The sequence below is a fragment of the Danio rerio genome, chromosome 24 (genome assembly GCF_049306965.1).
Source record: "Danio rerio strain Tuebingen ecotype United States chromosome 24, GRCz12tu, whole genome shotgun sequence".
Taxonomy (NCBI): domain Eukaryota; kingdom Metazoa; phylum Chordata; class Actinopteri; order Cypriniformes; family Danionidae; genus Danio; species Danio rerio.
Window position 1 is genome coordinate 31732205 of NC_133199.1, and position 15239 is coordinate 31747443.

Below are 15239 nucleotides of genomic sequence, written 5' to 3' on the forward strand. Positions count from 1 at the left end.
AGTGTGTATTAGTCACGAGATGGTTTGTGATGGGAGCGAGGCAGAGGATCGGTGATGCCAGCTCAGCATCATGTTGTTTATTGGCCAACGGTGATGGACGATGGCATCATCTATCAGCGCAACCCTACTTAGCATGTTCCTAAATATCTGCCAACATATTAAGGTATTTTTAATGGTTTAAAAGAGTCAAAAACTTACATGAAACACATTTAAATTGTATAATATAGCATAGCAGTTATGTTTACCTGCAAGTTGGAAGTTAATCTGGTTCTACTGGTTAAACAAGTGGAATTGGTAGTGAAACAACAAGTCTTTTTTGGGGGTCTGGCTGATTTAGATGTTTGAGCACATCAATTGTTTGAGATAAAAAAAAAAAAAAACACAACATGCAAGGCTTTAAAGAATCTAGTGTTTAGAGAATGCTGTCTGAGCCAGAACTGATGTCTCGGCTGGAATAATTTTGCCTTGCTGCGAGTTAAATGCTACCTGCTGCTTGTATTAATGGGCTGTGCGAGGCCCGTGGCTGTATTCATTTGTTTGTTTTATTAAATGTGTCTTTGAAAGGCCGAACAGAATGATTTCCAGATCGTTTGGACTGATGCATTATCCTGTCTGGTTTTACCCCTTAATCAGAAAACAGCCACACAAGCACCAGCGGTTAATGGCATCGTAATCCGTGTTCGGTTAAGAAGCAATATCCTGCTTTGACTATACATATGGTTTTCTCTTCGAGCGTCAACTGTCAAGTCATCAAATTTGCCCAATCGCTCTGTATATGACCCATAAAACCAAACATAATCCCGGTTTCCACATCAACCAACCATCAAAGTGCAATTTAAAAATGCACACTGTTTGCATGTCACACAAACCCATTGGCAGTCAGTTTTAATTAGAATTTGGATCCAGATGGTCTTTGATTTTCCCATTTTCCTTTTCCTTTTTTTTTTTTGGAAATCCTCACAAAAGGGCACACACAAATGCCAGGAGAAAGAGAGAGAGAAGTTGATATTCAGCGTGAAAGAGGAGGAACATCTGAGGTTTGGATGTGATTAAGAATTAATCACCCCTGTTGCCAGGGTTGTAATTGGTTTGGAACGGAGCTCAAAGTGGGAAGTTCAGGGCTCCGACCATTGGGAGATTGAAAGACTGTTATAAATAGCACCATCAACCTCTGAAAATATTGATGTGAGAACAGATTTCAAAAGGACTGTGCGAAGAGCTGCAAATCACATGTTTCGTAATGGTCACGACTGAATTTATAACCCCTTCCTGGCTGTAGTTTATTTGGAAACTGTTGAGGTTTGGCTCAATAAATGAAACCCATTATGTATTTGTCATGTTTATCTAAATGAAGGGGTCGTGATCTGGCTTTTTATAATTGTATAGTCATAATTCTATACTGTAAATCAGGGGTGTCCAAACTCAATCTTGGAGGGCCGGTGTCCTGCATATTTTTTTTATTCCAACCCCAATTAAACACACCTGAACCAGCTAATTAAGCTCTTTCTAGGTATGTTAGAAACTTCCAGGGAGCTGTGTTGAAGCAAGTTGGAGCTAAACTATGCAGGACACCGGCCCTCCAGGACCGAGTTTGGACACCACTGCTGTAAATGTTTTACTAGGTTTTATGCAATCACAATAATAATAAAACGTATAAACGATATCCATCTGCGCTTTCTTGTCTCCTTGAATTTGCGGAAAGCATCACAGAATGTATACAATACTTGTTGGAGTGGTTATTTCTTTTACAGGGTCTCTGTGGGGGTCTTAAAAAGTATTAAGTTGATAAATCAATTTAGAGAAATGTAAGGCCCTTAAAAATTCTTAAGTTTTACATAATTTTTGATTATACAGTCGTATAATTACAGTTGTGTTCTAAAGTTTAAAATTTTGGGATTCTGTGTATTTATGAAATCGATAAATCCTGCTATATTTGATGTCACATTGCTATTGTTGATATTTATAGAGTATATGAATAATGTTTTAGTTTAGGATTGGTTTCTTACAATCAGTATATAGTGAATATATTTAAAATGTTACCAATGTTACCTGTTCAGACCTTAAGTGGCGATGATATCTTAAAATGTATGGAAGGAGTCTTTTACACTCTGGTTCCTGCATATACCCGATTTGAGTTCCTTAGTGTGTTATTCAAGTAAAATATATTCATAACTGGAGACAGGTTATGCAGCAGCTTGATTCTTCCACAACCAGGCATTCACCTGCATGCAATGGCAGTTCTAGTTTAACTGGCACCCTGGGTGAACCACCCCATAACCAGCCCCCCTAAAAAACTAGAACCATATTAAAACTATGGGGTTGACTTTTTTATTACTCCATTTGGAACACATGGTCTCAAACAAACAATTCAGACCAAACAAACTGAAATGTTACTAATTTCACTACATCTGGACCTTACTTGCCTGTATATCAGCATATAGCCCATTAAAGTAGCCCAGTGGTCATTGTTAGGCATAATGGCCAGTACCAAAAAATACACAATTTAATCATGAATATTAATGACAAATCTATAAAATACAAAAAAAAAGTGTTTTACAGAATTTTCTGTTGTTTTAGACCCCACTCATGGCCGGAAATTAAAGTTATTAAGGCCCAATTTCTACCCCTTAGCCCTTCCCCTCACTCCTACCTCTAGTTTTGCACGTTCACATGAAGGGGGTAGGGGTGTCCTGATTCTCTTTAGCGTGAAGGAGTAGGGCTAAGGGGAAGGGCTAGATACCCCTCGAAACAGAGATTTTTCAGGACCACACTCGAAAGGGGTAAGATTATTTCCCAGAATACACCAGCTACAGTGTTTTACAGTCATGACCATCATACCAAAAAATATCGCAACTGAAATGACTACAGCAGTGATGATCGTCAATCTCATATGAAACAAGACATCGCGATGACATGATGACGTGTGCAGGTGCTGTAGTAGTGTCCCATTTCTTAGGGGTACATTTTGTAGCCTTTCTCCTTCACAATATGTTTTAAGGCCCAAGGGGTAGGGGTACAAAATAGAATTAAGATTGGGGTCTTACCTATTAACCCCCCTTTCTGCTTCATAGCCATGCTTAGTCAAAATTAGACCATCATCATCATATTATAATTTTTGTTTTGTCGACTTGCAAAACTTACTGCGTGCCGACACCTTTGCATAAAAATTACTCTGGTTACTCCAGTTTCACAGCACATAAACGTCTTTATTCTGGGATTAACACTCTAAATTAATAAAGTTGCATAAAGTTAATCATATCTTAACTTTTTCTGGGGCTCTTTTTTTTTTTTTGCACCGTATACCGTCCTGAGCAATTGGCCATATTGCCCATGCCCAAATCCGCCACTGCCTGCATGTTTAAGGCTTCATTGCTCAATCCAGTTTCACACCACTTATATTATTTCTGTACTATTTTCATGCACCATTCAGTGGCTGGAATTAGGCATTGTTGTTATAGATAGGTAAATTCCAGGATCTGGCATTTTCTGGGACTGGTGTCAATAAAAGCTTTTAGTGTAGAGCGATTTCAGCTCTGAAACTTCTAGTCTGAAACTATTCTTTTAGTACGATGACCTCTTAAGCTCAAGTAAAGTTGATTTCTCAATTCATGACCTCTTTAACTAGAATGAACAACCTTAAATGCAAAAAAGTGTTGATTACCCTGTTATAAGTGGTTGTGACATTTCCAGAGCTATATTTTATTCAGAAACTATGTAGCCTTGAATGATTCATGCTTTACCTGGCGTCATGCTGTGTAAAAACCCCATTGTTGTTGGAAGAAATTATGAACAAGCTATAAAAACATTCTGTAAGCACTGTTGCTAACTCTATACCTTTTTTCTTTTCATTCTTTTACAGTTACCCTGCTTGACTCCATGTCCGCCCCAGGTGATCTGGGTTGGGAAGCGTATCCATCAGAGGGGGTGAGTATCAGTGAAAGTCCTCTTAACACAACCGAAATACGGCCATCAGAAAAAAATGAAAAGACCTCTATGCTTGTGCCAGTTGCCCTTGGCCTTTTTCCCATTATCTTTGTCAAGATTCTAAGTTGAATTGGTTTAATATGTCAGCCACTGTCCATGGTTTTCAGATATGTACTTATTCAATTGTAGTTCTGTCATTACCAATGATATTTAAGCTATTCAGCGTCTCCTGGTAGAAAGAATTTATAGTATTAAGAGTCAGTTCTGTGTAGACTGTGCATTCTGGTAGTTTCAGCAGTCAAATTCTGATGTCAAAAACAGATTTAAAAGCCTTGTGAGTTCACTATTGAACAGTGCACACTTTGTAACATGTAATGGTTGCCTCAGTGGAGTTTAAAGCTTAAATCTTTCAATTACCAGCCCAAATCTTCAATGCGTACAATTGATATTACACCCCTTATTTAAAGTATAGTGCCTGATCTTCTTGACCCTGAGTGGCCCACAGCTCCCCTCTGTGAACATACAGGCAGTGACTCTTTAGATTGTCATGTGGGGGGTTGTAGGAGAACATCTCTTTTGAAACAACACTGCCAACCCGCTGAGAAACGATCCTCTGCCTCCTCTGTGGGAGTTGGTTCTCATCCCACGCTTTCGTGTCATTCATTCAAATCCACTTTCACAAGATGAAGATGGATTGTAATAGTGGCCTTGGCACAAGTAGTTACGCTCCAATTCATGAGTGCCTGTAAAGAGAAATATCTCATGTTTTTGAGTGCTGCTGATAAACCAGGGGAAGTTGTCAAGGTTTGGCTTACTACAATTCTAAAATCAAAGATTTGACATGCGAAGACCATTTGAATATTTGCTAGTTTTTGTGCTATTATTTTAACCCACACAACCTACTGATGTCAATGCCAAACCAACAAACCAAGTCATTATTTGTGGTTTTCTTTCGCTTTTGTTGATTTTAATGTTTTAACATTTGAAAGCTTAATTACATCAATTTCTCTGCATCAACAATGAGTTGATTTATTCATGAACAATACAACTGAGGCCATTCAGTGCGTAACTCTAAGCTGATTGCCCATCACATGCACTTTCCTATTGATGACAGTTAAATGAAGCCTTTTCTCATAATGTGCCCATCATTCTTGTCAGAATCTTGTGTAAGAGGATGAAGAGTATAGAGCCAAATCACACAAGACAATTACCAAAGAACTGCGGGATGTTTATCTCTTTGAATTGATTGACTTTCATTTGTTTATGTTCCTTAGTGGGAGGAGATTAGTGTTATGGATGAGAGGAACATACCTATGAGGACTTACCAGGTATGCAACGTAATGGAAGCCAATCAGAACAACTGGTTGCGCACTGGACTGATTCAACGAGAAGGTGCTCAGCGCGTCTATGTGGAGATCAAATTTACTCTGCGTGACTGCAACAGCCTGCCGGGAGTCCCTGGAACCTGTAAGGAGACGTTTAACGTGTACTACCACGAATCCAACAATGCAGTTGCCGCACCTTTGCGGCACATTCGTGAGAGCCAGTACATAAAGATCGACACTATAGCAGCTGATGAGAGCTTCACACAGACAGACGTTGGGGATCGTGTCATGAAGTTAAACACAGAAGTACGAGATATCAGTGGCCTCAGTAAGAGAGGCTTGTATCTGGCATTTCAGGACCTGGGTGCTTGCATTGCTCTGGTGTCGGTGAGAGTCTTTTATAAACGCTGTCCGTTGGCGGTGCTCAATCTGGCTCGGTTTCCAGACACAGTGACGGGTGGTGATTCAGCGCTGGTGGAAGTGCGTGGGACTTGTGTGGAAGATGCAGAAGAGCTGGAGGGACCACGGATGTTTTGCAGCGCAGACGGAGGTTGGCTGGTGCCCATCGGCCGCTGTGTTTGCAGGCCAGGTTTCGAGGAAGTGGATGGACACTGTCAACGTAAGTTATATGGATTTCACTTTCTTAAACGATTGCTTTATAGGAGCAGAATCTTTGGTCTTTAATAGCTAATTTAGGAGTTTTAAATGCCAAATGTGGCCACATTCAGATGTTCTTTGTAGTTTTCATGCTGTCATGTTGTGGCTTTACTGTATTGGTTTGTGTAAGAGAAACTGTAGCAGATGGGGTTGAAGGTTTTGTTTGACTCAAAAGCCTACAGTGCTTTAGAGTGATCTAATGATTGGACGGAAGAGATTAAGGTGGCTTATTGTTAGATTAATTTTGAGATATGTGACAGCATGGGCCATATCCTACAGCTGAGCTAATGGGGATGGGTGAATAAAATGATGGCTATTGATGTGTATTATATAGGTGCATATGTAAACATACATAGAGGGATAGGTAAGTCTGCGGGTGGAAGGTTGGGTAGGTTGATAGACTCGTGCATGAGTTGGGAATAGATAGGAGGTACTTTAAATGGTTAGTTTGATTTTTGCCAATTCAGACATGTTTAACTAATTTTCTTAATTTTGGAATAAACCTAAACCTTACCCTAATCATAACAACCTCTAACATCAAAGGTGAATTTCTGAATAAGAATGATGTACAAACCGCTAACCCTTATTCAAAGCTTAACTTTGATATTAACTACAGTATATAAACATATGCCTCCAATCTGATTGGTTTATTTGAAATGTCGGTTTCAAAGATGTTGATCACAGATTGTGTACTATTTAATGAAATCATGTTCACTGTGGATTAATAGGTGAGTGAGATAGCTATATGGATAGATCAATGTAACACAGCCCACAATTAGCATTCAATTCACATTTTGCCATAATTATTGTGTAATGAAGCAGTAGCCCTTGTGTAAAACCCACATACCTCATACAAATCAGCAATCTTTTGTTGGGAGTGTTTTGCATTTTGTTGTCTTTCATACTTTCCAACAAAAGATCCATTAAAGGGAAAAAAACAACTAAATGAAACCTGACAAATTAAGCTGCCCCCTCTGACAAAGAGACAGCGTGCTTTATTATTACATGTTCATGGTAACAAGTTTAAACTCAGGTCTTTACACTGTTCACAGAATGCACTAATGGCATCATTAATGTTGTCTGCTTTCTAGCCACGGTGAGAGCTGCACTGTAATTATTTTTTTATGCATTTGTTTCTCTCTTCGCCTTTTTTTTTTTTTTTTCCCAAAGCCCTGTCACTCCTTAGTTCCCGTTAGAGGAACTTGCCTGAACGCCACCCCAGGACTGAGAAGACTGCAGCTTTTAAATATTCATTTAGCCATTCTGGACTGTTTTCTTGTGGGTGGAATTGTACATCAGGAAGGAGGGGGTTTGGACAGAAATCCAGGGAACATTTGAGTAATTAGGAAGTAGGGTAGAGAGATTGAGATATCCATCACAATCAGTTTAGTGCACTATGGTTGAACTATGGCTGATAGTTACTGTCAGATCTTGTCAATGAGGGTGTCTGTTAATTGGGTTGTTAGCAATAGGCCTAAGTCAGATTTGATAACCCTTCTTAATGGTGGATGGTTGTGATAGCAGCAGAAAAGCTTGTGTTGACTATCGAAATGGAAGATCAGTTGGGATACATCCAAGCAGAGAAAAAAAAGGCTGTATTTTGGATGCCAGGCCATCAGTTGGCAATGTTAATCTGTAAAGAAAGAATACATGCACAGTACATTGACACTGTCGTTTTTGTTAGGGATGGGAGAAGCTTTTCAAACCTTTAAAACAACAGAATCAATTCCCGTAATAGGCTGTTTTGTCTCCTTTTTATAGGTTGTAGTGCTCAGTTTATCTCATTGGTTTATTTAGATGACTACATTTTCAATGAGCTTCAGTAATACTCTTATTTTCTGCTGCACGTCAGATTCATCTCAGTGCCACAAGAAACATTCTACACCAATGCGAAAAAAGTTTAACATTTTAACAGCTATTCATTACCATGAGTGATGGAAACCGGGCTGCAGCTTAAAGATTACATCAAAAATAAAATATTTACTCCGAATGCAATAAGAGGTTGGTTGATTCATAAAATCCCAGTCAGCTGACACAGCATTCATTGCTTTCTGGCTCCAACAGCTCCTTGAGTGACAAGGTACTGCCATAGAGAATGACTCAATTTGAAAGAGCCTGTGGTTTGTTTTCACCTTGCAGTCTTGCTGTGGGTTTTGGAAGTGCTTGCTGACGGTGACTTTTTCCAGTTCTCATGCTGTAAGGGCTTTGAAAAACACAATTAGTAAAAGGACAGCAGTAGTACAGCTACATTTAGGTTAGTCTTTTCCTTGTCTTTTTACTTCTTTTTCCCCCTCATATTTCATCTGAATCTTTCTAAATGTTTCAGCACTCTTTAGTTTTAGCCCACTTATCGTTTTCAGCCCTGTCAATCTCACGTTCCATCCTTTCCTCATTCTTGAACAAAAGCCCAAGATATTTGAACTCCTCCACCTGGGTTAAGGACTTTCCTCCTACCTGGAAATGGCAAACCACCTTTTTCTTGTGCAGTACCACTACCTCGGACTTAAAGGTGCTGATTCTCATCCCAGCCGAGTAATACTTGGCAGTAAATTGCCCCAGTGCATGCTGAAGCTCTCGATTTATCTGTCAATTTACGTTCCAACTCTTACCTATGGTCAAGAGCTTTGGGTCATGACCGAAACAACAAGATCTCGGATACAAGTGGCCGAAATGAGTTTCCTTCGTAGGGTGGCAGGGTGCGCCCTTTTAAATAGGGTGAGGAACTCTGACACCCGGGAGTCCCACCAGGAGGAGGTCTCAAGGAAGACCCAGGGCACGCTGGAGGGACTATGTTTCTCAGCTGGCCTGGGAATGCCTCGGATCCCCCCGGAGGAGCTGGAGGAAGTGTCTGGAGTTCTCTCCTAAGACTGCTGCCCCCATGATCCAGCTCTGGAAAAGCTGACGAAAATGAGATGAGAGCATTTTCAGTCAACTGCAGTGGGAAGACTGAATAATTGAGAGAGACGTGTACTGTTTAGATACATCTTCTCCCACAACTTCAGCTCAGCGAGCTGCCTCTTACATTCATCTCTTCCCTTCTTTTCTTTTCATCATATTGTGGCAGATCTCAAGCACTCTCCAACAGAAAACCCCCTCCCATCCATTCTAGTTTAACACTTTGTCCTGCCTCCCATTCTTTTCTTTCTCCTCTCTTAACCTTTTTATTCTGTGATTGGGTCTTGTAAACTCTGATAACCCTCTTGCTTTAAGTCCCGTTCATTCCTACCCGTCTCTCTCTGCATAAAGCACTTCAGAGCACAATCACTGCTCTTTTGTTGGATGCAAATGCTCTTTGAGTAGCTTGGTGGTGATCACCAGCCTCTGAGTTTTAGGTTGGCATGAGGTCTGACCTGATGGCCTCCCGACTGTTTGCATGCCAGCTGGAGATGGACACTCTCTTCTGTCTCCTGAGGCGTATTTTCTACAGCGCTAAGCTCACACGGTTGCGACTGAATGGAGTGTTTTTCATTGGGGCAGGAGCAGCAGAAATGAGCTCTTTGTGACAGTAATCTCACTGCGAGGAGCTCTGGAGTGCCTTCCACTGTAGGATTTGAGCTGTGAAACTGGGTCATGGGATTGTCAGCACCCCAATGGAGACTCACAGTGGAGGCGGCTTTAAGTAAAACCGAATTTTGGAGTGTAGATTGGAGAGGTTAACATGGTTAAGAGACCTGAGCTTTCCACACACTGCTGCCATTTGCCTTTATAAGGGACTCTGGTAATCACGTACTTAGACGTTTAGTTCGATTTCCACATCTGTAATCCTCAACACGTGACATTTGCCTGCTGGGTGACAGCATGACGCTGGAATTGCAGGAGTTTATCTTCGGCCAGTGATTTTGTTAAATGTGCCACCGACACAAGTCACCATTCAGCTCACCCACACAAAGCTTTTTCTGCTGCTTTTGTTGGGGAAACTTAAATGAGTATTGGGAAATCAGAAAATTGCTTTTAGTAGGCCATATTTTGGCTTTAATTGTCAACTTTTAGGGGTTTTAAGGCAAATTGGATATAGAGTTTTAGGATTTTTAGATTCAGCATGATAAACTATTATAGAGCTTGTCATATTTATTTTCAGTAATTCACATTATATCAGCTGCCATACTGCTATTGGCTGCTAGAGTATTTTTTTTTTATCTTATGTAGTCACTACAGTCTTTGGGTGCTTATTAAAGTGGTTTAGATGGTTACTAGGTTGATCTGGGTGGTTACAATGGTGCAGTTGCTACACAGTTTTTGTGGAATTTCTAAACGGTTGTTAGGATGTACAGAGTGGTTGCCAGACTGCTTTAAGGCAGTTATTTGTGTGTTACTAAACCATTACTAGGGCGTTCTTCATGGTTTCTTTGGGATGTCTTGGCAAATGCTACAGTAGGTTGTTCTGAGTTGTACCAAAGCTACTTTAAGGCAAGTCATTTCACTCGGCGGCTATGTTTGAAACGCCTCTGAGGCAGTATGCTCTGGTATTCTGTCTGAATAGGAAACATCAAATTCTCTAAGATTGTTTGCTAAGCTTATGATTACATTACATATTTGGAACCATTTGGAATAAAATTAAACAACAGCTTTATCAGAAGTTTTATTTCTAAACCTTCGAATCAAACAGAATCTGCATATTTTCAGGTTACCCCAGCTAATGTGCATACACACTTGAAATTAATGTGATCACGACACCATCCACGTTTATGGCCGTGATATACATCATTACGTAATGTAATATATAATATATACAATAATGCTTCATCTGATCCTGCTGGGCTTCTGAAGTAATCAAAAACTTGGTCTTGATAGCAAATCTCCTCCAGAAATGAACGCGACACTTTGTTTACAAGTTTGTGCTCATTTGAGTAGTTGCTGTCATGTGTTGTGCGTTTGACAGACTGTACCTCGCGTTAGTTTCAAAAAGATTACAAAACAAAAAAGCCTTTGTTGTTAAGTGCACTTGATTCATTTAAAAGCACAGATTTTAAGCTTTATGAGCATATATTTCTTAGGTCTGTGAAGCAAGTATCGTTGAGATTGCAGTGTGTTTGTTAACCACCAAACTGTCGTAAAAGCACATATCTGGTCCGAGCTTTTCCCCCGGAGAAATGTCAGTCTGTTGTGATCGATGATTAGCTCCTATACTCGTAGGTGGGGCTTCATTCACCATATTGCCTTTTACACTTTTCCCCATTTAAAACTGTACGAGTGACATTTCTTGTGTATTCTATACAGAATCTAGTCTTTGGTTGTACCTACTGTATGGTGTTTAATTTAGTTGCTAGGGTGATTCTACAATGTTGCTGGGGTGGTTCTAAACTATTTCTTTGGTGTTCTGGTTATTGCTAAAACATTTCTAGACCACTATCAAGGTGTTTCTCAACGTTATTAGGTTGTTTAGAGTGGTTGCCAGGGCATTTTCATGTGTGTGTGCATGCCTGTGTGTGCGCGTATGTGTACCATTGAACTGCTTGCGTGAGGTAACGTTTCCTCTTCTCTCTCGGCTGTTACAATGATTCTTGTGGATGCACATATGAGTGTTACTCTGCAACGCGAGTTTTCTTCACCACGACAATCTTGGATCAGCTTTGAATAGACTGTAACTTTAGATTATTGTGGCCGTTTATCTGTATCTGCGTCACTCATCGGTGAATAACGCCAAAGCTGCACTAACCGTTAGAGCCAATCGCAACTCTTTCTGTTGATCACAGGAACACAATGACCATTCACAGTTGTTTAAAAACTCACTCGACAAAGTTTAAAAAGCAAAGGAGATAATAATTACATTTATTTATTTGCTATAAATGGTCATGTTGTTCTGTGCATGTCCTTGGGTTTTGTTTGAAACCTTTAAGGAGGGTTTTCTTTGAGCAGGTACAATTAAAGGTACAGTTCGTATATCTGACTGCTTGTATTAAAGGACAAAATGGTATTTCAAATAATATATAAATGTATCCAAAAATTATATATTTTAATACAAGAATTCTTGTGCTGTGAAGTAAAATCTAAAATTGTGAATGGAAAATATGTCAATACACCGTGAATGTCATGAAATCAATATGAAAAATGTAACACAATCTAAAGGTAAAGGTTTTTTATATATATAAATTTTATATAAATATATAAATATATATATATATATATATATATATATATATATATATATATATATATATATATATATATATATATATATATATATATATATATATATTGGAATTTTTTTTTTTAAATTAGAATATGCTAAAGGTACACAAATTTGGATCATACAAATACAAAGAAAATAAAACAACAACAAAAAACAATAACAACAACAATACAGTCAAGTACTGGCATGTGCGTGTGTGTATGTATAGGTAACTTGGTGGACAGGTCAGAGTATATACAAAAGGGACAATAACAGTCAATAAATGAAGCAAGTAACATAGATATAAATAAAACGGATAAAACGAAACCAGTCAGTGGTAAAAAGTGACAATGATGCTAGTAATGTATTGATAATAATAATGAAAGGACAACATTAATAATAACTAACAACAACAATAATATTAAATAAATCACAAGTACTACACCAACTACTACTATTAGAGAATGTTACTTATGTTACAACTACTACTGCTGCTACTACAGCCACAACCTCGACTAATACTACTACAATGTCTACTACTACTGATACTATTACAATGAGTACTACTGATAATACTACAATGTCTACTACAACTTATACTACTACAACAACATTTGCTACTACTACTACTTCGTACTACTACCACTACTACTACAACAACAACACATCTACTACTTCTGATACTGATTCTGGAAAAAATTATTTTAAATAAATGGTAGCATAGTGTAGAGTACTTTGATTATGTTTGGTCTTTCTTTGGTGCTGTTAAAACCACCACATTAAACCTGTACCTCTTTTATGAAATTATAGTAAATCGCATTTTAAACCACAAATCGGTATAATTATTACAATTAAAATGTTTTAATTATTGTTAAGTTATTATTTTAAATTTTAATCAGATAATCGCAAATAGATTGTGTCTCCAAGTTGTGCAGCCCTGGTTACTATATTCTGGGTGGCCAAGAGAAAAGGGCATCATTATGTTTTAAATATTGTTATAATGTAATGTAATATAATATATTAAGTATTGTACATTGTAACATTATTTATATACGTACAAATGCATGTTTCCAACATTTGGTGAAATGATAAACACATATTTCCCATTATAAATTCACTGGAAGTACCAACTATACATAAACGCAGATTCTACTTCCAGTAAATCTAACCACGAAAGATGCCTGTGGATATTTAGGTCCCATAGCACATGAAGCGTGATAGGCTATACAGTTACTGCGCTGTGGACATACATGCACTGAATGATTTAACCGTCACTGGTATCTCCTGATAACCCCTACAGCTCAATGAAGCATGACGACGACTGTTCAACATTCAGCCCCACTCAGTGACCTGAGCCATTTTCCTCACCATATGCTTTCGAGCCTCTCAGTAGCACATTGCTAGCTCTCTGCTAGTTGCTCATTGCCAGTTTGGAAGTGAATGTGTATGAGCTGCAGCTAGTGCAAGTTTTTCTTCAAACTAAGAAGCTTTTATTGGCGAAGACGGTGCAAGACATCTGCAATAACCGTTTCATTTACCCCTGATAATATTATTTCTGGAACATATTTTTAAAAAAGAAAAAAAACAGGCTTGCTTGTGCAGTTTGTAGATTCACTGCCAGCCAGTTTGGATCCACTTGACTGAATTTGTTGCTCATGATCTTTAAAAACATATGCTTAAATACTTAAAATTCAGCCTTCTTACATTGAGTTGTATTATTAAAATATATAAAGGAGCAAGTGATTATATTGAATCATATTATATTTTAGATGACAAATGGGAAAAACCTAGTAGTTTGAAAGAAAGTGGAAAAGTATAAAGATTTAAAGAGCCCCTATATGGGTTTTTAAAAATGAGCTTCCATGCAGTGTGTAACACAGCACTAGGTGAATGAAAACATCCAGCTTAGGTTTAAATTCGAAAGTGCACCGTGTTTAAAACTACTGTATTAATACTTTGACGAAATACTCGACTCAAAGTTGAATAAATTATTAGTGTTAGGTTGGATTCTTTTGCTTGAATGTGTCAACTTTAATACAGTACATCGCCAAATATATTGTTCCAGATCCGGTAAAGCATGAATGCGCCTTTCCCCTCAGACACTAGCAGAGCACGGGGATCACAAGACTCGTCATGACACAAAGATGACGATGAGTAAAAGTTTCTGCAAATACTTGTACTTTTACTTGAGTATAGATTTTGAATACCCTACCCACCTCTGGTCACAGTTCATTACTTGATGTTAGCATTAAGAGTAGAGTGATATGCTGGTGTTTAACTGCATTACTTTATTGCAGTGGTTCTCAAACTGTGATACGTGTACCACTAGTGGTACGCAGGCTTCCTTCTAGTGGTACACAGAGGAATGAAATATGTCATGTACATGCTACACACATTTCAAAATTTATCAAAAATGATGTATAATAATAATACGCCATATATGACATATAGCCTATATTTCCGAGGTAATCTGCCACGTTTTTTAACTGTGCAGAGTTGTAGCTGCTTTACTGGGCCTACTACGCTACTGTATTTCAATACTGCTCATTTTGGTGGTACTTGGAGGGACAATTTTTTTCTGAGGTGGTACTTGATGAAAAACGTTTGAGAACCACTGCTTTATTGTATTCCTGCATTGTGCTCTCACATCTCTCTGGCTGCTACTTCATAGCCATTGTAGGCATTTCTCCCTGTCTCGCGCTGAATGCAGTCAACCAATCACAACAGTCCAATCAGCGTAGATTAGCATTGCGCTAAGGAGGGGTTTTGGAACAAATTAATCACTGAACGAATCATATGGGAGTCGTTGGCATAAATAGGTAAAAATAAATGCATATTATAAAACAATGAAAATGTTTTTGACCTTGCATGCATATCAGCCTGTTGTTGGAGACCATCAAAACTAAATCTTGACCTTTTATAATGCAAAATAGGGGCTCTTTAAAATGAGATGTAATTAATATTTGCAAACTGTACAGTGGGCTTTATAAAGTCCTTTAATATGTCATCAAATGATTATTATACTAAATATGGGTGAATAAATATGACAATGTTTTGGCTAAACATTAACATTTTAGCTTTTTTAGCTTTAAATTATAGAAAAAACACGTATGAAAACTCTTTTGATGTTGTATCTCTGACTCACATTCTTGTCACTTCATAATTACTTTATTTACTAGTATTTTATTTAGCAGTTGTGCAAAAAATATGAAGAATCATGCTGT

The 15239-nt window shown here is 38.3% G+C and overlaps 1 protein-coding gene across 3 annotated transcripts in view; it reads left to right on the plus strand.

The window, feature by feature from the left end:
- The window catches only part of ek1 (eph-like kinase 1), a 126102-nt gene that overhangs the window by 18661 nt on the left and 92202 nt on the right, over positions 1 to 15239 (plus strand). For all 3 annotated transcript variants that reach the window (XR_012399074.1, NM_131095.1, XM_073939991.1), the window contains 2 exon segments: positions 3860 to 3924; positions 5199 to 5868. Coding sequence is in view for 2 of the 3 variants with exons in the window: in NM_131095.1 (NP_571170.1) it covers positions 3860 to 3924; positions 5199 to 5868 (735 nt within the window). In the remaining variant the exon portion in view is untranslated.